This window comes from Cricetulus griseus, chromosome 3 (genome assembly GCF_003668045.3).
Source record: "Cricetulus griseus strain 17A/GY chromosome 3, alternate assembly CriGri-PICRH-1.0, whole genome shotgun sequence".
NCBI classification, from domain to species: Eukaryota; Metazoa; Chordata; class Mammalia; order Rodentia; family Cricetidae; genus Cricetulus; species Cricetulus griseus.
Window position 1 is genome coordinate 133,001,608 of NC_048596.1, and position 22,260 is coordinate 133,023,867.

General features: G+C 44.7%; 2 protein-coding genes across 4 annotated transcripts in view; both read right to left on the reverse strand.

Annotated features, from left to right (window-relative positions):
• The window catches only part of Trpm1 (transient receptor potential cation channel subfamily M member 1), a 138,404-nt gene that overhangs the window by 31,106 nt on the left and 85,038 nt on the right, over positions 1-22,260 (reverse strand). For both annotated transcript variants that reach the window (XM_027408067.2, XM_035441387.1), the window contains exons 14-21: positions 21,497-21,637; positions 20,702-20,731; positions 13,625-13,917; positions 10,871-11,099; positions 5,969-6,091; positions 5,396-5,527; positions 3,484-3,612; positions 615-866 (exon numbers count right to left, since the gene is read on the reverse strand). In XM_027408067.2, the coding sequence (XP_027263868.1) occupies positions 615-866; positions 3,484-3,612; positions 5,396-5,527; positions 5,969-6,091; positions 10,871-11,099; positions 13,625-13,917; positions 20,702-20,731; positions 21,497-21,637 (1,329 nt within the window). The remainder of the gene's footprint in view (positions 1-614; positions 867-3,483; positions 3,613-5,395; positions 5,528-5,968; positions 6,092-10,870; positions 11,100-13,624; positions 13,918-20,701; positions 20,732-21,496; positions 21,638-22,260) is intronic.
• On the reverse strand, positions 18,469-19,340 carry LOC100762145 (DAZ-associated protein 2). Of its 2 annotated transcripts, XM_027408069.2 has the most exons (2): positions 19,056-19,340; positions 18,469-18,978 (listed from the first exon to the last, which is right to left on the reverse strand). In XM_027408069.2, the coding sequence occupies exons 1-2, from the start codon at positions 19,336-19,338 to the stop codon at positions 18,656-18,658; spliced, it is 606 nt and encodes a 201-aa protein (XP_027263870.1). In that variant the 5' UTR covers positions 19,339-19,340; the 3' UTR covers positions 18,469-18,655. The 2 variants fall into 2 exon arrangements, with proteins under 2 accessions (XP_027263870.1, XP_027263869.1); XM_027408068.2 differs by having other exon boundaries at positions 18,819-19,340.

The following is a 22,260-nucleotide window of genomic DNA, read 5'->3' on the forward strand; positions in this document are numbered from 1 at the left end:
CCTGTATGTGTATCTATGCAATGTGTGCATACAATGCACTCAGAAGCCAGAAGAGGGTATTGGATCCCCTGGTACTGGAGTTACAGATGATTGTGAGCCATCTTGTGAGTGCTGGGAATTTGACCCAGGTCCGCTGGCAGAGCAGCAGTGCTCTTAACCTCTGAGCCATCTCTCCAGTCCCCTGCTACTCAACCCTTACTACATTTAAGGCTATCTTATGTCCTGGGACAGCAAAGCAAATTTTTAGAAAAGTGGAGGATGTTTCTTTTCTCTTACTATCAAAATATAATCAGTACAAAATCAGAACAAATTTGACTAATGCAGTTGATCATACTACAGTTTAAATATGACATGGAAGAAGGAATATGGCATGTATTGAGCCCCTGGTACTCAGTGAGAGATAAACGTCTATATAGGGCTGTGTTTTTAGGAATCTTCAACTCATGGTTTCCTGTTGGAATTTATTAAGATGTCAACACATAGGGCAACTGTACATGTAAAGCCAGCTTGCAAAGGAAAAACTAAATGAAATCAAAGGAAGCCACACCCAAGCCTGGTCCAGTGTTCTAATGCCAGCCAAGCTATCTGGTTACCCATGGGGAGTTGTTACTAACCATCTTTCCAATCATCATCACGTAGGGACCAAGGTATTTGTTGACGCCAAAGATGTCTAACACTCGGATGTACCAAAGAATAATGTCCACACAGTAGATGACCCGGCCATAGCCCATGTATGGCTGGTTCTGGAGGCGAAGGATTGCTCCAACTATGAACATAGAAATGGCCACAAGGTCTGTGATGTTCCAGTACTCCTGCAGCCACACTTTGATTTTCTGGCTGAGTTTGCCTGGTTCCGACATGAGGATCTGGAAGTAAACCCCAAAGAACAGTAAGCTGAGAGGGTCCTACCAGAAACCACATCTTCATTAGAATCTAGGAAAGATAAGAGGGCTGGGGCCTTCCAGGGCATCTAGGCCCTTTGTGGCTCAAGATCTCTGCACATGAAATTTTTGGGCAGAGAGTATATCTAGAGGGAGAAATTCCTTGGAATCCTCTGTTTTCTTGGATTCAGGGGTTTCATAGACTCAGGAAATGCCTTCCAAATTGTCTCCTTCTGGCTGTAATTAAAGCAGCTGCCTTTTGATTCCCTTTTTAATTATCTGGACTCATGCCTGTTGGCTCACATTCCAAAACGGGAAAGAAGGAAAACTCTAGAGCAGGAACAAGTTCTCTGTTACCACAGAGGGATGACCCACCTGGTGGAGATGGCTGGATAGAGCTAGGAAACAGACTTGCCAAAATTCCTTCTCAAGTTAGACAAGTCAGGGAAAGTTGAACCATACTTTTCCTCTTGCTTGAGATGTTATCCTTTTGCATCACCACCGACTAAAAGAACACTGCCACCGAGTAAAGTGGAAACTATTCAGCCAGTAGTATGCACAGCCATGCACTTACAGTCATGACAGGCACAGTGGAAGCATGACAGGGCAAGGCAGCCATGCCAGGGTACACCCTTCATCTTTGAAAATCATGGGTAGGTCCCAGGATCCGAGGGATAGTGGAGGCATTGGCAGTCTATCAACTAATACAGATGGACTCACTGTCTCAGCAAGCCGTGTGTACTAGCTAGCCAACAGCTGCCCCATCTCTCCTATAACTATCAGCAGGATCCAGATCTCGACAGAGGGTCAGCAAGATGGCTCAATGGGTAAAGTTTGGTGCCATACAAGTTTGGTGGCCCAAGTTTGATCACCTGGGACCCACATAAAGGTAAAGGAACAAGACTGGCTTCCCCAAATTGTCCTCTGACCCTACACGTGCCTCCCCCCATGGTACACATTATAGAAAGGAAAGATAGGCCTCTTAGGAAGTCCTGGATGTTACAGCCACAGAAATCAAATGGAGCCCAGCTAGAGAAGCAATAGGAATCATGGAAGAGGGTGGGATGTAGAATGAATTCACTGCACTCTTCATTGCTCAGTTGTCAATAGACTGACGACATCAAACTTACTCTACTGGATGAGGTCAGTAGTAATGACAAAATAGTGGTATTGGTGTTCATTGGGTGAAGGTCAGCAATCTGTGCTGTGTTTTTCTCCACTGTAAGTTCATGTTCTGTCTGGATTAAAAACTTGCTGTTTATGAGTGAATGTAGTCATTTCAGGCTTGTGGGTGACAGCCCATCCTAGGTAGCATTTCCTTTGCTGCCTGTGAAACTGCCTCTTGGCTTCCCATTTTAAATAAAGACCTCGGTGATATGTCTCGTGTGTGTGAGAGCATGTCTGTTTTTTTTTTTTTTTTTTTTTCAGCACGTAGTTTAAAATCTGGGCTGCTCTGTTTGCAGCAGATACTCTGGGCTCTGCCCCAGGTTCCCTGGAGCCTCTCACCAGGTGGGCTTGCCACCCATTTGCTGCAGGTGCTGCTGTGAGGCCCACACCTGCCCCTTTCTGGGAGGCCTGCCCTTGGGTAGTTGGAGTCACTGCTGCACTGGGTGCCAAACACTGATGTGGGTATGAAGCTCCTCGCCCTCCTTCCAGGGTGGATCACCTATGGGATTACATAGAGAATAACCTCTTACTGAAGCCACACCCAGTTCATCTCCTTCTTCTCTGGCCTCCTTCCCTTGCTGCTTCTCACCAAGAACTCCTCTTCCACGCTCCTCTGGGACAAGAGACCAACTGTGCAGGTGTACCGTGTGATGCAAAGCCCCAGGTTCCCGGGGCTGGGGAGGGGGATCTGTAAGTAATTGCCCCTCAGACAAGCATTAAGCCCCGAGTTTAGATATCTGGAACTCACATAAAATCTGGATATGGTGGTGTGTACCTATGAGCCCAACACTGAGGTCGGGGCAGTGAGGGGAGTGGGATCGCTGCAGAGACAGAGGAATCCCGACTTTCTCACCAGCCAGTCTAGCCAAAACAGAGTTTCACGATCATTAAGAGACCCTGCCTCAAACATGAAGGTAGAGAAATGGAGAAATGATGGAATGAAGCCAACCTGCACCAGTAGGGGCAAGTGCACCCACATGGATGGGTGCACTCACATGCACAAACACACACACACACACACACACACACACACGCACACGCACACGCACACGCACACGCACACGCACACGCACACGCACACACTTAAAAATGTTGACATCTCATGTATCCCCCCAGTTTTAATCTCAGACAGCTGAAATTTGTGCCTACTTGTACTTCCTATCTCAAGAAGCTGGCAGTATTTGCTCTTTCATATGCTCAAGCCTATTTTTATTATCAAATGCCATTTATGGCACTTTGAGTTTTGAACTGTGAGTTCAAAGTCAGTCAGAGGGAGGAGGTGTGACATTTGAAACAGCGGATATAATGACTCCGGATGGTGATACCTTAGAGGGAGGATGCTGGGCAGCCATCATCTGCACAAAACTCTGCATTAATAAAATCTGAAATTGAACTCCGCAGTTAATGGGGTGGGATCAGCCTTTTCAATAATCACCTCTCGGATTTTCTCTAATGCCAGGCTCACGATGTAGGAGATGACAATCCACTCTTGAGGGGAGGGCCATCCATCCATCCTCACCAGGATGACATAGTTAAACAGCAGCAGGTAGCCCAAATAGGAGATCTGAAGAAGAAAGGCCAGTAGTTGTGACTCAGAGACAACATTCCATGCTTCATCTACAAGGATTCTTTTCTTCCCACAGACTGGCCTGCTTAGTGGACACCCTTCCTCCTTGCACATTACACTGAGGTAGGCTGGGGGTGTTCTACAACTTCAGTGCAAAACAGGCCCCAGCAATCCATATTCTGCCATACCTTTGCTATGGGGTTGCAAGAATCATAATATACAGGGAACCTTTCTAGTAATTTGCTGGTGTCTTCTACATTCTGGGAAAAAATGGTAAAGGTGACTTAGCCTTCCTGCCTCCCACAGCTCATTCTTAAAGCTCCCATTGTAGATGGACCACTGAGAATGCAGAAGAGAGAATGTGTGAGTGAGTTGTCTTCTGTGAGGCCCACGGTACTGGCCTAAGAGCCCCCTTACTTTCCAGTGACAGGTCTGTGATTTTCGGTGGCCATAACAAATTACCTTTTTGACAAGGAAAGGGGTAGAATTAGGGTGGGGAAGAGGTGAGGCTTATAGGGAAAGAGAATGGCTGGAAGGAGGTTCTCTGCAGCTGGCTCTCCAAAATGGCATTGTGCCCAAGTTATACTCTTCCTGGGCACAGCTCTGTGACTACATGTAGGTAGGCCTCTTCCATCTACAGGATGCTCCAATCTATTCTTGTGTCCTGTCCTGCTCTTGCTACCAGTGAGCTATATTCTCAGAGGAGTAGAGCCCCTAGGCTGGAGAATGACCTGGTATTGCTCAGCACATTTGTTTGGTGAGGACTTTAGAGAAGGAAGTCTAAATGTGTTTATGGTCTGGGTTCAGCCTTGCTATTGTTTCTATTGGAAATGCTCCCATTGGCCCATGTGTTCCCAGCCTGTGGTGCAGCCTTTAAGTACTGGGGCCTAGTAGGAGGTCAGTGGGGGTGGGCCTTTGAAGGTAACACTGGGACTCTAGTCCTTTCCTTCTACTTTCCTTTTTATCTCTAATCTGTGAGAAGTGTGGTTCTGCTTTGCAACAGTCTCCCAGCTGTGATGTGCTGCCTTAGCACAGGCCAAAAGCACTAGGGCTGACTATGGACTGAAACACCAGAACTATGAGCAGAAGGAACCCCTTTCTCTTTATAAGTTGATCAGTTGGGAGTTGGGGCCTAAGTAACAGCTATATCCTTTTAATAACCATGTCATTTTAGTGGGAAAAATGGGATCTGTGAATTATTAACTCTTTAATTCACTAATCATTTGTATTTTAAAACACTTTTTACATTTATTTTAAAAAATTTATGTGCATGCATATTTTGCCTGCATGTATGTCTGGGTACCATGAGCCCGTGGAAACCAAAGAGGGTGTTGGATCCCCTAGAATTGGAGTTACAAATGGTTGTGAACCACCATGTGGTGCCGGGAATTGAACCCAGGACCTCTGGAAGGGTAGACAGAGCTCTTAATTGCTGAGCCATCTCTCATGCCCCTATTTTTAGTTTATTTTAAAGCCAAACAAAACTTTTCTTTCTTAAATTACTAAAAACATTTTAATAATCCTTTCCCTTAAGCAAACATTTTGCTTTATGAAGTGGTCATGTGGGGCTAGGATAGCCAATACTCCTGTGTGTATAAAATATCTATGACAATACATTGGGATCTAAAATTAAAGCTCTCGGTTAGTTCTAGTTTTGATTTATAACTCATTTTATCTTAATGAACCTTTAGACACTTTTTAAAGCTTTCAATTTTTCTTGATTCTGGTGCAGATCAGTATTCCCCACATGACCAAGGACAATCGCCGGGGAGAGCCTTACTGTGTAAAACCAGAACTTGACAATGGGCGCGTTATAGAATTCACAGATCTTTGTTCCAATGGGAATGCTCCTCTGCTTTTTGTGCTCATTCTCCTCATCCCCCTTCCTCGAGCCAGCATCTGCATTTGCATCCTGGAAAATAGCACAGTACATGGCAGGCAGTCTGCAGGTGTGAACAGGCTGTCCCCAGCACATAGCAGGCAGTCTGCAGATGGCAATAGGCCATCCCCAGCTGGTAGCTGGCAGTCTATAGCTGTGGACAGGAGGCCATCCCCAGCTGGTAGCTGGCAGTCTGCAGGTGTGGACAGGAGGCCATCTCCAGCTTATGGCAAGCAATCTTCAGGTGGAAATAGGCCATCCCTAGCTCATGGTAGGAAGTCTGCAGTTGGGAATATGCCATCCCCAGCACATGGCAGGAGGCCTACAGGTGGGCACAAGCCCATTCCCAGCACGAAGTGTCCTTAACAAGGGAAAATTCCCCAAGCGCCCTGTTAGCAAGCTTTCTAAGTCCATGGTAGAACAAATCTGAACACTGACAATGAGAACCACATGACCCCTCTGGGCGTCACTAACCACATTCTCCTCTTCTTTTTCTTTGCCGTCCTCATTCTCCTTGGATGTTTGATATGAGAAGTCATCGTATGTTCGGAATTCCAAAAACAGGATGGTGGGTGGAAGAAGGATCCCCATGATGACCTAGGTGATGAGGAACAAATCCGGTTTTAAGCTCTGGTAATCCAAGGAAAATCTTGTCCCTGTCTTACTTTTTTGTGTTGGGATGAAATACCTAAGAAAACAAGTTATGGGAGGAAAGACTTGTTTTACATCATCATAGTTGGGGGGGCAAATGGGAAGGGGAGGGCAAAGCAGCTCCCATCCTGACAGAGAGGGGCGGGGCCCGAGCCTGTATTTTGGGCTTTCTCCCTTTCCCCTTTATTTCATCCATTTGTAGCCTATGGACTGGTGCTATCCACATTCCGGTTAGGTCTCTCCTTTTGCCTTTAGTTAATCCTCCCTGGATATGCTCTCACAGTTGACCCAGTGGTATGCTTTAGTGATTCAACAACCTTAGATACCAAAACCTGTGGGCACTTACGGTCATTAAGTGACATAATATTTGACACACGTGTCCTTCCGCCTCATGTCTACATGGCTGCTAACCTAATGCAATGTAAATGCTGGGTTAAAAGCTGTTCTACTCTATTGTTCAGGGAGTAAAGACCAAAAGGACAGCTTATTTACATTCAGTTTAGATATGCTTACAAATATTAATTTTTTTAAAACTCACATATCCATCTAGTGTGTGCATGTCACATGTCACAGTGAATTTGTATCGATCAGAGTACAACTTGCAAGAGTTAGTTCTTTCCTTCAACCATGTGGGTCTCAGGGATTAAACCCAGGTTGACCGGCTTGGCGGCAGGCACCTTTGCCCACTGAGCCATTTTGAAAGCTCTTTTTTTTTTTTTTTTTTTTTTGTTTTTCAAGACAGGGTTTCTCTGTGTAGCTTTGGAGCCTATCCTGGCACTTGCTCTGGAGACCAGGCTGGCCTCGAACTCACAGAGATCCACCTGCCTCTGCCTCCCGAGTGCTGGGATTAAAGGCGTGCGCCACCAGTGCCCGGTTTCATTTTGAAAGCTCTTAAAGGGGTTTTGATGTGTGTTTGGCTGATTTCAAGAACATGAAATCCTGGGAGCTGGAGGGCCTTACTGTCCTGTTGAAGCTGTAAAATTGGACTGGCTACACTGCCAGTCACCTAGGAGCCTGGGTTGTCCTCACTGCCATCCTGATGATCTGTGTTTTTATGTTCTGGATACCTAGGCAGACCTGCAGATCATGAAAAGTTTGAGAATATCCATTGATAATTTTTTTCAAAAGAGAAATGACAAACAATGCTGTGTGTAATCCAGACTTCAAAAGCAATGTTTAAACATTAAATCCCCACACGGGTAAGTTGGAGTGGATGCTCAGCTAGAATTCTTGCCAGCATGGATTCCTCCCTTCACTAGATCCCAACACCATAAAAGCAAACTACACAAACCAAGCAGGTACATAGCTGAATTAAAGTCTAATGAAATACATCAACACCTCTGCTTGATATAAAAATGCTTCAGTGTGATGAGAAATGTGTGTTTTAGACTTGGAAGGCTCACAGAGGAAGGGCTGAGCCGGGCCGGGAGGATGACATGATGCCTGGCCCACAGCTAGAGTTCACAGCTGTTTTGTCAGTGTTTTCTATGCTCTACTGATTGCTAAAAACATTCCAGGTGTTAATTTAGATCAACCCTGAACCTTAACTTTTGTGTGTAGCTTCAATTATTTTCCTGAAATTTAGATTTCCATCTGTTTTCTTGTTAAGGATCATCAACAGTGTTTGCTTGCTTCCCTGATCCTGCAACCCCAACACTTGGGGCTTCTTAGTCATTCACTCTATCTGTTAGTGCCCCCCCCCGTGTGTGCATGTGTGTGTGTCTCTCTGTGCATGTGCGCATATGTCTCTCTCTCTCTCTCTCTCTCTCTCTCTCTCTCTCTCTCTCTCTCTCTCTGTCTCTCTCTCTGTCTCTCTCTCTGTCTCTCTCTCTCTCTCTCTCTCTCTCTCTCTCTCTCTCTCTCTCTCTGTGTGTGTGTGTGTGTGTGTGTGTGTGTGTGTGTGTGTGTGTGCACAGGTGTACATGTGTATGGTATATGAGCTCATGTGGGAGCCAGAGGAACTACTTAGTTTGTTTTGCTTTTTGATATAGGGTTTCTCACAAGCCTGGAAGTCGACAATTAAAGTATCCTGGCTGGCCAGCAAGCTCCAGGGACCTATCTGTTCTGTCTCCCCTGCAGTAAGAGTTCATGTCTGATTTTCTTTTTTAATGTGGGTCACAGGGAATCAAACTTAGGTATTGGTGCTTGCAAGGTTAAGCATTTGACTGACTGAAGCATGCCGTGTCCCCTTCCAGAGTCCATCTTTCTTTGGTCCCACAAACCTCTGCATTTATGAAGTCTAATTGCCTCACATTCAGCTGTGTGGATTCCAAATGGGGATTTGTAAAACACAGGGTCTTATTAATTCAGTTAGTTTTTGGAAATAAATATGTTGAAAGCACAGTTTCAGTGTTTGTCTGGTTTATTTTGTATTTATTTTTGCTGTACTTGGGATTAAACCCAGGACCACATACACCCCAGGCAAGGGCTCCATCACTAAGCTGTATTCTTGTCCCGTTTTTACATTTTATTTGAGACAAACTCTCCTTACGTTGTCCAGGTTGGCCCAAACTCACTCTGCAGATCAGGCTAGCTTAAACTTGCAACATTTTCTTCTCAGCCTCTCATGTAGCCAGGATCATAGGCATGCACCACCAGTCCTGGCCTGGTTCTTTGCCTGTTTTAGATTAATTTGCTTTTCTTGTGCATTTTACTTTTTATGCTGTTGCCATGCCAGGATTGAGCCCAGGGCCTCATGCAAGCTAAGCAAATGTTGTACCAATGAGCTACATCCCTGGCTTTCCTCATATGTTTTAAAAAGCTATATCAAGTTTAAAAAATCCATATTCTAAATGTTTTTCCAGTGAAAACTATGAAGACAAAGGCCTTGCTTGCTTTTCTGCTGCCTTCTAGGTTTCAGTGCTTCTGAAGACGTGTGATGCCAATCCAATGTTCACCTCGTTACACCTGACCTGTTTTCTTTAACGCCTTTAAGAACTCTTTGATCTTGGCATTCTGAAAACAAACTATATTTGTTAATATCTAAGGCTAGCTGCAATATCAATGTAACAAATCTGTGTGCTATGTAGAACCGGATAGCTAGGCATAGTATCTGTATATGTAAGAGGTGGATGTTCTTCTGCTAGTCACTGTGCCATATAGGGTTAGTGCCAATCTGAAATCTTAAGTACTCCATAATCTGAACCCAACACAATGCCACAAGTGGGAAATTCCACACCTGACTTAATGTCAAAATGCAGGCACCCTAGAAATAATAAAGTCAGCCCCCAGGCTATATATATAAAGGGAATGTTAAACAATTAATTTTGCACTTTGGCTTAAGCACCAAATAGCTTATTATGTCTATGTGAAAATTGCAGACATAAAAAGAAATTGAAAACACCTCTGGCCCCAGACATTTCAGATAAGGGCTAGTGAACTTGCAATATTTTGCCTCTATCTTCATAGAGAACCAATAAAATCAATATAATACAATCATTAGATAGTTGGATTTCCAGCCAAACAAAATCTTTTCTCAAGGTAATCTGGGAGTTTTTCAACTGACTTGAACTCTTCAAACCTTTTCATTGTCCCATGTTCTCTCCATAAGCCACGTGTTAGGGACAGATGTTGTCAGTTAAAGTACTGTAGAAACAGAGGGCAGTTCTGCACTTTGATTTTTCTAGATTAATTTATTTTCATGCATATGGGTATTATGTTTGCATATATGTCTGTGCACCATATGTATGCAATGTCTGAGGAGGCCAGAGAGAGCATTGGCTCTGCTGGAATTGGAGTTATGGACAGGTGTTAACCACTGTGAGGGTGCTGGGAATTGAACCTTGATCCTCTGCAAGAACATTGAGTGATTTTAACCATTGAGCCATCTCCAGCCCCCAGGTCTGTGCTTCAGTAGCAATTGGTGACCTGTCTGGAGAGCATGCTCAGTCATGGTGGACTCCAGCTGAAAACACAGACTGTGACAAACAGCTCTGAAGTAAAGCATGCTGGCTATACTGGGGCTGGAGCGTCTGGCCACCTAAGCTCAGGTCCTGTCCCATACTGACCAGCTCAGACTCTGGGCACCTTAATCACCAACCTTCAAGTTCCTCATCTGTAAAGCCAGAACTGTTATAGTGTCTCCTGTGTGGGGTTGCTCAGGGGAATACAGTGGTCCCCCTTATCTCTCTTAACCACCAGCAGCAGCCTGACATAGACCTCCATGGTGCTGACCTCCATGTCCTCTGTGTGCTGTCTATATGCCTGCAGCATTGCCACCTAGTGGTAAAACCAATGGACCATACATTTGACACCCTGCTGTCTCCTGAGCATCACCACTCTCTTCTTTGGGGCTATTAGTAAGGAACTTCTGGGTTACTTGAATAAAAGCACCGGGATGTTATGACAGTCAATATGGTAACCGAGATATCTACTAGGTGACTAATCGGTAGGTACAGCATACATTGTGAATACACTGGACAAACAGACGATTTATGGGGTTTTGGGGGGAGCGGGTAGAATGAGATCATGTGACGCTTCATCATGCTACTCAGAACAATACACAATTTACATCTCAAACAAGAGGATTAGGGAGAAGCTCAGTGGCAGAGTCTTCATCTAGTCTACATCAGGCCCTTGATCCCCCCAAACAAACAAACAAACAAACAAACAACAAAAGAACCTTCTGAATAGATTATTTCTTGAATTTTCCATTTACAGTTTTCAGGCTGTGGATGATGGGGTAACTGAAATGAAGGAAAGGGAACTCCTGTGCATCATGCCCACCTTCAGGCCAGGGTTCTTCCTCATGCGAAGCCTTCCCATCCACATGTCAGTGAGCAGCATCTGGCTGCACGTATGAGCGATGAAGTCCCGGTGCTTGGCTGCCACAGCCAGCTTGAGGCAGGTTGAGTTGCTCCAGTTTTTGAGCTCGTAGGTGAGAAGTTTCATGGCCACCTGCTCGTCATGCTTGTAAGACTGGTCTAACAGCTCCACAGCAAGCTGACCAAAATCTCTGGAGGGACAAGGATGTCGGTGACTTTGAAACATTTGTACTTTTTTTTTTTTGAAACATTTGTACTTAAACATATGTGTCCGTGGGGATTTGGGGAGTCACAAGACACACAACACGGGATTGAAAGTGGCCTTGATGTCCTCTTTAAGTTCTCAAGACCTGTCACCAGAGAAAGGGGTAACAAGTAGCAAGCTCTCTGACTGATCAGAGAGGAGGCTGATCCTTCTTCCTGCAAATAGAGCTTAACTATGTCCCTCAGGCCCAGGGAGACAAAGTCTTTTACTTGGGCTGTACAAAGAACAAAGAGGCAGACAGAAAAGACAGGATCCATGGGTTTGCAAGCGGTAGTAACTAGTGGCTGCTTCTGAGGGTCCAAGAAGTGGGGCTGGTGGTGCACCGGGATGGCTTGTGGGTGTTGGTTAGGTTCTGATTTCAAATATGGGTGCTGGCCAAGCCCTTGTGTTTCATATAAGTCAAACATTTAAAACATGTGGTTTTCTTTTCTTGTATTTTTTTGCGGGGGGGGGGGGAGAGAAAGGGGTTTTGAGACAGGTTTTCTCTGTGTAGTTTTGTAGACCAGGCTGGCCTCAAACTTACAGACATTGGAGTGCCTCTGCCTCCCAAATGCTGGGATTAAAGGCATGTGCCACCACAGCCTGGCTAAAATGTGCTTTTCATGTGTTTTGTAAGACTTCAACAAGACATTGATTACAAGATAATTCAACATGCTCAGTGCAATGAGACAAAATTCAGTGGTCACAGGGCCCAGAGCAGAGCATATGATTGCTAGTGGCAGGGCAAGTATAAGAGTCAAGGCATGGAGAAAGTGACACAGCTGAATTTTGGACATAGTTTTTTCTTTTTTCCTCATGACCCTGATTCCAATATTTGAAGACAGCTATAGCCATTTCCTGTACCTTTGTCATTCTTGTCTTGGGATGTGATTAAAATATTGGCTACATAGTGATCATTCTCCTCTGGTGTTGTTTCTCTGTTTGCAGGATGTTTTGTTGCAGTTATGAAGATAAAGATGATGAAGGTGGGAGAGTGGCCGTTCCTGTCCCTGGAGTGTACAGTACTTTCTGGTTGGTCCTGGTCCTAGGCTGCAAGGTGACACATCACCAAGGGAGGACTCTGTAGAAGGCAGGACTGCATCTGGAGTGACTGCATCACCCAAGGTAGTGAACATACCTCTGTTCTAAAATTCCTTGGGCTCTGGAGATAGAGAGATGGCTTAGTGGCTAACAGCATTTGTTTCTTCTATAGAGGACCTGGGTTCAGTTCCCACCACCCACATGGTGGCTCACAACTACCTGTCACTCCAGCTCCAGAAGCTCTTCTGACCTTCTCAGACACCATGAATGCAATTGGCATCACACACACACACACACACACACACACACACACACACACACACAGAGAGAGAGAGAGAGAGAGAGAGAGAGAGAGAGAGAGGGCAAAACACTCATACTCATAAAATAAATCTAAGAGAAAAACAATGAAAGCCTTGGGTTCTAACACTTAGAAGCCAGCTAATCGTTTTGGAACTCACTGCATCCAGAACAAAAGCAGAAGGCTTCCAAACAAAGCCGCCAGATGCTGGCACAGCTGCCTTGCTGGACTGACCTCAAGTTTATATGCCTATAAAGTCGTCCCTAGGCTTCAGATTTCCAGTCTGGCATGTGACAAATTTGGAAAGGGCTGGTCGGTCTTAACAACAGATGAAATGCTGAACAAGCTGGAGATCAGCATCCCTTCTTCACTCCATCACAGTGAAGACCACTGTCCCTAGACCGCAGGCGCAGTCGGGCGGACACAGAATCATTGCTCACTGTAGCAGACATGTCCGAAAAACCAGGACAGGCTTAGGAAACACAACAGAACTTATAACCCATGTATTGCTGAATGCTTGCTGTGGCCAAGTCCAAATGTAATCAAGCCCAGGGCCCCACCCAACCAGGTTCTGATGGTGAACTAGGAGCACCCCCTCTTCCAATAAGGAAAAGAGAAAAGGGTTCATGTTGAAACCTGGCAGTACTCTGTCCCCCTTAGCCAGACCTGCCCTCAGGAGAAACTAGCTAAACAGAAAGCCTAAGCTGTTGGTGGCCTAAATATCTCATATACACAAAGAGAAAAAGCCAGCGCCAGCCTCCTTTAGCCATCTGCCTAACTCCAGGGGAAGAAAACTCCAGAAGGCCTTCTGACATTCAGAGCCCAGTGCATAAATATGCTGAATTTATACAGCACCGGTGGGTGTCTCTTTATGGGAATCTATTTCATTCCCTTTGCGTAGAGGAGTGCTTCAGTAATTTGCATGAGAAAGCAGCAGACCAAACCAATGACAACCCAGAAATAGCCCAGAGGGACAGCAGTGAAAATACTGGCAGACAGGATGGGCAAGGTGGTTTATGAGTAAGCCTCAGCCACAATGGTCTTTAAAGGAGAAGCTCAGTGCTCATGGCTTCAATGGGGAGAGCACCAGGGTAGCAGGCAGCCTTGGCCTCAGATTCCCTCAAGATGCTCACTTGGAATTGTTGTCCAGATCCTGAGAGATGTCATCGACCAGCTCGCTCTCGGAGGACTCGTGGGCCATGGCCTTGTAGAGCTTACAGGCCACTAAGGCCTTTGCCATGCTCTCCTCCCCGCGCTGCCACAGGAAGACCGCCATCTTCTGGCGCTTCATGAGCACGGCCCACACCATGAGCTCATGGAACGGGTATTGGAATCGACTCACGGCTGGGTCGTCCACATCTATGTCAATCTCTTCCTCTTTCTTCTTCTTTTTTTTCTTCTTCCCTTTGGCTGGAGGTTCATCATCCTGAGAGGAGAGAAATACATTTTTTTTAATGACTCTTCCTAATAATGGCAACAAATTAGCTCTTCAGGAGCTAAAGGAGAGAGGAAGACTTCCATGTCAGAAGCAGCTGAAGAGACTTGGTGAGCCAGGCTCTGGTCTCCACTCTGCATACTGAATCCTTTGGGAAGGCACACATGCTTATTATGAAAAGAAAATCACTTTAAACCAAGTGAATCGAAAGGAAATGCTGCTATTTGAGTAACTTATCCCACTGGGTTAGCAGCTTTTATCCCCCACAAGGGTTTTAACTGAGAAGACAAAACACCCCCTAAAAAAAAAACCTCCGCATAAACTAAATACAGATATCAAAACAGGAAAGAAGTCACTATTTGTCTCTTCAGGGACATCTTCCAACACAGTAGAACACTAGTACTTGCTTGCAAGATATAGCTGAGCTAAGAACTGATAGAAACAGTGTAAGTGGGCCCTGGTGGCACAAGTCTGTAATACCAACCAACCCAAAGGCTGAGGCCGGGGGTCAGCAAGGTCAAGACCTTCCTGGGCTACAGAGCAAGTTAGAGGCAAGTCTGGGCAACTGAGTGAGATTTCTGCCTCAAAATAAAAGTAAAGGTCTTGCTAGGCAAGCATGAGGGACCTGGTTTGGATCCCTGTGCCATGTGGAAGGCCAGCTGAGGCAACAAGGGCTTGTAACCAGCACTGGGAGGCAGAAACAAGATGATTCCGGGGGTTTGATGGTCGAGTCAGTGTGGCCAATCAGTGAGGTCCAGTTTCAGTAAAAGACTGTCTCAAAAAGATAGCGGGGAAGGGGAAAAGAGGGGATGGAGGAATATATACATGTTTAAAACTCAAGAGATAGGAAAGTGACCCAGCAAGCTCCTGCTGCTAAGTCTAATGAGCAGAATTCAATTCCCAGCACCTACATTAGGGAAGTTGTTCTCTGACCTCTACTGGTATGTGGTGCTCTCTGTCTCTGTCTCTGTCTCTCTCTGTCTCTCTGTCTCTCTCTCTGTCTCTCTCTCTCTCTCTCTCTCTCTCTCTCTCTCTCTGTCTCTCTCTCACACACACACATACACACAAATAAATAGATATAAAATGTAATTAAAAAGAAATCCCAGAATAAGAACCAGGCATCACTGAAACTGTTGGACAGGCAGAAGAGGCTAGAATGTTGCGTGAAGGCTTATAAAAGTGAACTAGAAAGTCTAGATGAAGTAACTTTTAGCACAATGGAGATGAAAGCCAGGCGTTGGTGGCACACGCCTTTAATCCCAGCACTACTCAGGAGGCAGAGGCAAGTGGACCTCTGTGAGTTGGAGGCCAGCCTAGTCTACAGATCGAGTTCTAGGACAACCTCCAAAGCAAACAGAGAAACCCTGTCTTGAAAAAACCAAAAAAAAAAAAAAAAAAAAAAACAAAAAAAAAAAAAAAAAAAAAAAAAAAAAAAAAGGGGGGGGGGGGGGAAATGAGCAGGTTCGACTCTGTAAGACAGGAAGCCTGGCTGATTTTGTATTCTCAGTGCCTGTCATCGAGGAAATGAAAAATAAACTAAAAGCAGGACAAGGAACACTGTTACAGAGGCACATCTAGCAGATCTTTGCAGACCAGATCAGTCCTACCAGACTGAAGGACTTGAGAGAGAGGAAGTAATTGAAGACTCGCAGCTCACAGGGTAGAGCTAGAGTTGGGCCTTTGCTGTCAATTCTGAATTGAAGCCTTCTTTACCAAATCTATTCTGAACGAGATGCTGTTGAACATGATGATTTACTTATAAATACACTCTACAATAGCCAACGCTATTCTGTGTTACAACATTCCTCCCACTTATTTGAATGTTTTTACGTCCAGTGTGTTGTTGGTGTGTGTGTGTGTGTGTGTGTGTGTGTGTGTGTGTGTGTGTGTGTGTTTTGTTTCCCTTATGGATTCATTTTTAAAGCTCTTTTGTCCCTTGTCTCATGCTGAGGGTACTTGAATTGATCTTCCTGATATCAAGCAGTATTATTTGCTGATAGTCATTTGCTAAAGAAACGTAGTAATAAAGACTCCTAATGCTCATTTCCCTATACTCAACAGTCATCAGAGAAGCTTCTTCCTATAGTAGATTGGAATTAATACAAAGACCCACAACCGGATAATGTCCAAAGAGACATTAGACAGAAAGGTTGTAAGATCCAGAGGCAATGGAAGATGCCTAAGAAACAGTGTCTTCTGGTATAACAGGATTGATACAAAAAGAACTCACAAGGACTGTGGCAGCATGCATAGGGCCTGCACGGGTCCAAACCAGACAGGATCCAGCACTGAGATGGGGAAGTAGGCACGAGCTCCTATCTCTAACCAAGAGGCTATCTCCAACTGATAACTGTTAGAAATGGAGTCTCAATGGGTATACAAACCACACTTAAGGGCTGCCCATGCCCAGCCTTAGATGGGCACAAAATGAACTCAGTGATATCTTAGGAATTTTTTTGTCTCATATTGCTTTGTGGGCTTTTTTTAAACCTCACTGCCATTTGGTTTTGAGGTTGTATGAGTTCTGCGTGTGTGTGTGTGTGTGTGTGTGTGTGTGTGTGTGTGTGTGTGTGTGTGTGCATTTCTCATGCTTTCTTAGTTTCTTTTTCTTTGTTAGTTTACTTTTGCTGTATCCTTGTTTGTCTTTTTAATCACCTGTCTGTTTTTTTTTTTTTAAGAGAGGAAAAATGTGTGCAGTTGGAAGGGTTGGGAGATGGGGAGGATGTGTGAGGAGATGGGGACAACCACAATCAGAATATATTCTATGAAAATAAACTTTATTTTAAAAAATAGCTTTATTTGCTTGTTTGTTCCAGACAGGGTTTCTCTGTGTAGCTTTGGAACCTGTCCTGGAACTCACTCTGTAGACCAGGCTGGCCTCAAACTCACATAGATCTGCCTATTTCTGCCTCTCGAGTGCTAGTATTAAAGGCGTATGCTACCACTTGAAAAAAGATTAGTGATGTTATACAATTTTTAGTTTTCTTCATTAGCTTCTACTGATTAATGATCATGTCTTATCTTTTCATTGCTTAACAATAAGGCAATATATTAAAGACTTACTAATATTAAATTACATATGCATTCTTAGGAAATCTAAATTTCTTATTTGGGATCTTAAAAAGTTTTATTGGATTTTTGGTGGTTTTTTTGTATTTTATGGTTTTTAAGTGATAGAAATACACTGTTCTCTAAGGGTTTCTGTTCTTCAGTATTTCTTTAGAAACTGGTTTTATGAATTTATAGAATTAATTGGATAGCCTCTATGTTTAAAACTGTCTGTTATCCTATAGACACCCTCACCAGACATTACAGGCTGGTTACCTTCCAGAACTTGATAGTAAGACCCCATTGCTGAAGACACCATATGCTTGAGTCAAGGAGAAACCAAGCTGATACTGACCTGGAAGCTTCATCCCCACTGGCTAGCTTTCATAGATCTGGAAAGTTCCATACACATTACCAGGGAAGAAAGCCAATCACACCTTACCCTGCTGGAAATCCTGTGGGCTACAGTAATGACTGGTCTGGCAAGAAATGCCCACTGGTGCAATCATAACATGAACTAACATGGTAGTAAACAACAACTTTCTGATTGGATTTAAAGCTAGCTTAACAAGATGGAACTCTTTTTTTGTGGTGTAATGCAACTTCATCACTTTATTCAAATCTTCAAAATAGTCTCTATCTACATTTTTAATATAAAAAATCCACAAGTTAAGTGCACCACTGTGTACAGAGACATACACCACTGAACTTCCATAACAGTTGATGGTACAGTCAAACATCACATGTACAGAACACAAGATTTAGATGAACTGAAATATCAGATAAAATAAAATAAAATCCAATCTCGGAAGACAAATCAAAATATTAAGGATCCCTGAAATATTAATCCTAATGACATCTCATTGGACTCAAGTCATTTCATAGTGAGGCATTCACATGACCCTACTAACTAACCCATCACAGGAAACTCCTGGAACCCGACAGGCTGTACCAGACACACAGAAAATTAAAACCAGGTTTTAATCTGAAACGCCCCTTAATTTGGCTTTAAAGCCAAGCTTTTGATATGCATCTTCTTTGCCTTTCACTTTTCAAGAAACTTTTCTGAGACAGTTTGCACTACTGAACTGTTGTTTAAGTTCAGGTTCTGGCACCACAGCAAGTCTGGGTTCATGGTGATGCAGAGACTGTCTATGGGGTGGGTCCCAAAAGGTCCTTCACCTTCTCCTGGATATATATGAAACCCAAAGAAATGGGGTCTGTGCTCGGGGCACAGGGGGAGGGGTGACTTTAGAGGATCCTTAGGAAAGACAAGTTAAAAAATGGCAAGTGGGACAGGTGCAACCCGAGAAGGGCTGAGTGACTGGCTTTCTGTCCTGCACCACTGATTCAATGGAGACTAAAGGAAGGGGATGGAAGACGAAGGACAGAGCGGGCCGGTGGGGCAGATGATGGGAGGAAAAAGGCAGACAGCTAATGCGATTCATGTAACAACTACTATAAACCAAAGACTTAAAGGAGATTAAAGACCAATCAGAATAATTTGGCAACTTCAATTCTTAGGAAGATCAAAGTTCCCTCCAAACCTAATTTGATGTTTTATTACTAAAAGCGAAGACCAATATGGTACAGTATCACTCCAGAGGAATTAAGGAAGAGCCTCGGGGCTGCTTCACTCACATTCATTTGAAGAATGGATGCCTCCCTACCTCAAAATGCTTTAGGGAGGAACTGCTACCCTTACATGGTTCCTTATTAAATTTGAAAAGTGCCTCAAAGTTTGGACACCAGAAAGACACCCCAAAAACATGTGTCTAAACTGCAACTTTGGGTTAATATGACTAAAGCAGTTACATTGTGAGAAGAGCTGATGGTATGTCATGTCTTTCCCGGCACAGGAGTGGCCACGGTTCTTCACCAAATGGTGTAGCCACCATCTGAGCCACCCATGAAAAAGTTTCCCTTGCGCTGTGTTACAAGGACGTTGGCTCCCTGAATGATTGCAAGCTGAGCAGCGTTGGGAGGGCATCCAGGAGGTGGAGGAGGAATGTTGCCAGTGGCAGCACCAGCTCCAAATCTGGCACCTGCACCATATCCTCTTTCCACCAGCACTGCTGAGCCAGGTGGATAGATGGGACCAACTGGATAGTAAGCCATGGGGATTGTGGAGCCTAAAGGCGCAACAGCCACAGACTGGGCCATAGGCAGATACAGAAAGGTGCCAGGGAATGCAGCTGACATAGTAGGGACTGTGGCAGCCCCTGGATGAACAAAGCTTGGACGATAGAGCTCTGAGTATGCAGGTGGAGCCTGAGGAAGATGTAAGGTCTGAGGATATACCGGATTCCCAGGAGGCTGCACAGGGTAGGTAGGCTGTGTTGGATATTGACCTTTGCTGTTCATGGTGGCTGTGGGTCCAGTCGGCTCAAGGACGGTTATTTTTCCCATCCTTTTCCTGTTCGGAGTCACTTCCTTGTCACCAAGATGGAACTCTTGTTCTGGTGCCTGGACCCGAAACTCATGCTGGCTAAGTCATAGGCCTTTCGGGGATAACCTAACATATCTGCTAAATGGACATAGTATCAAACTGCCACTTATATTTTTATGCTCATAGATCAGTACATGTTTCAATCCTTGTCAAAAAAAAAAGCTTCTTTTTACAGTAGAGACTGTGGATGCTCATCTCTAAAGGGAACATTTACATCACATTCCCTTTCTCCAGGGCTTAGAGATCATGGCAGAAAAGGGAAAATTGTAAGAGCCAGAGGTGGTTGACATCTGCAGTGAAACAGTACTTGCTAGACATGATGGGGCCATTGCCCGTGTGAACTCATGGTGGCTTTGACTGTGTGTCCAAGACCTGTATAAAATCAAACAAACTCAAATCCCAGCATGGATGGGGGAGGAGCTTATAAAGCCCCACCCCTAGCTGAGAAGCTACTGTCAATTGATGTTTACTGGGGCAAATAGAATCTGTTTTCATCAGGGATGAGGCTTCTGAGAGGCTACCCATGCTCCAATAGATGGTTCACACCCATGTACATACAGACGGCACTGAGTGGACTCCATGGCTTTAAAAAACAGCCCATGAAGTTGGGAGGGAAGGATGGTTTGAAGATATGGAAGGAATTGGAGGAAAGTGCATGAGGGTGGATTTGATTGATTAAAATAAATTATATGCATGTATGAAATTCTCATCAAAAAGGAAAATTAATTTTTAAAAATATTATGAGCTTGGGCTGAGGAGATGGCTCAGGGAATAGAATGCTTGGCTCTGAAAGTGAGGACTGACTTCGGATCCCTAAAACTCATGTGAAAGCTGGGCAGGTGTCATATCGGTCTGTAATCCTAGCCCTTGGGAGACAGAAACAGGCAATTTCCCCAGGCCAAGATGGTTAGATAAAGTAGGTGTAATTAGCAAACTCCAAATTCAGGGAGCGATCATGCTTCAATGAATACAGTGGAGAGCAACTGAGGAAGACATGTAAGGACAACCTCTTGCTTACACACACACACACACACACACACACACACACACACACACACACACACAGGAACACACAGCCTCTCCCCACCAGCACATGAGTTTTTTTTTAAAGGTGTATGATCTTTTTTATGACTCATACAACTCATCTAAGATTTTGGTGAGTTATATACAGTACTTATTCATGGAAAACATCACTCACAATTTTGTGTTAATCTAAATCTAAATGTTTCCACAGAGTGACCAAAGTATCATAAACATCTACAGACCAGCTCTACTTACTTCCATTCCCAGAAGTTTTAATGCTTTCGGCTGCACAAGGAAGAAGCAGGAAAAGAAATGCATTTACTCAGAGAACTGTGAGTACCGTGTTATTAAGTCAATACTCTGTATCACTGCTAATTAATGACAATATCCACGTGAGGGAATGCCTTCATATGGAAACTGCTTCTGTCAGCAGAAGTCAGTTGGGAAAGATATACAGACACACAGCCCTCCTTGTAAGATCTCCCAGCACAGATTGTGGAGTAGGAGTGAGGAATACTCCCCACAGATCTGATGTTTACATGACTGAGCTTTTGACAGGCTGGAGCAACAAGAAGCTCAATTTGGGTAGAGGAATGGGATCTGTTGTAGAAGGGTGGGGATGGCTTGCCACAGCTGTCTTGGATTCCTTGGATGTACTGTGAGTTTGGCTATAATTGTTTGAGCAGCAGGGAGCCCTGGATTTGGGAGGGGGCAACAGATGCTTTCTCATGCCCATTGCCTTAGAAGATGACAGCAGCTCCAGTGATGGGTGGGAGGGCTGGTTGTAAAAGTAGAGACATGGGACTCAGGAGGAAGGCTATTGTGGGGAAAGAGGGAGGGCAGCCATGCTTGACAGATTGCACTGACAGACTCAGCATTAGAGGTGTTGTGAGTGGCTGCACATGGAGCTGGGAGGCCTCACATTGGGGGTCAGGGCAGAGGCATCATGGGTGTACTCTGGGACAGATGGCGTGAAGAGCTAGGAAGCACATCAAGGAGCCACATGCCACTCTGGGAGATACAGGACACTGTGCGTCTGCCAATCTCTACCCTCTTAGGGCCAAACAAGTTGTTGTAGAGAGTCCGGAAGCTTTTACGAGTGTAGTTGCAGCGGTAGGCGCCTCCCATGAGATACTCCAGCACCAGCCCTATGTCGATGAGGCTGATGTGGTAATCAGGTGGAAGGTTGCTCTATAAAAAAAGAAAGTCGCAGTCAGGACATCATCCCCCAAGTTAGGTATGCGTCATCACCCCGGTAGCAACTTGGCTGTTACTATAACAACCATGTTAAGTCTGTTACCATATGATACTCAGGCATGGCAGGTTAAACCACATTCCAAAAACTGGCACCAGCTCTTCCATTGAGAAGAAAGAGTTAGACGCCCAGTCACTGCAGAGTCTATGGCACACCCATCGCCAGACAGAGTGGTTTGTAGCTGGTGTGTGGAGATGGAGGGAGCGCTGTGCAGTGCCAGCGCAGCTTAAGCAGATTTATTTGTAAGACACATACCCTTGATAGCCCCATGGAGAGGAGAAGCTAGCCTCAGGGAAGGGAAGCTAGCCTCACGGGAACCTGTAGGAGGGCAGCATATTTTTCAGGGCTTGAGCCTCTCTGGTGAAAGCTTCAGTGGTACTCAGTGACTCTGGAGGACGCTGGATCTTCAGTCAAAACACAACCAGAAGCTTTATGCTATGACAGGGAGCCACCAAAGGGACCGAATCTTATCAATGTGGAAGAGGGTCTGCTGGGACAGGGTCTACTAGGTGTTGAGAAACAGTGGCCTGAAGAGAGGTACCCACTGCATTGTTCCACT

What these genes read in the sequence shown, in the direction of transcription:
- LOC100762145 (XM_027408069.2), bottom strand. Translation starts at nt 19,338, where the DNA reads ATGAACAGCAAAGGTCAATATCCAACACAGCCTACCTACCCTGTGCAG. An exon ending in TGGTCCCATCTATCCACCTG is followed by an intron (nt 18,979 to 19,055) that starts GCTCAGCAGTGC and finishes GGCAACATTCCT; the next exon opens with CCTCCACCTCCTGGATGCCC.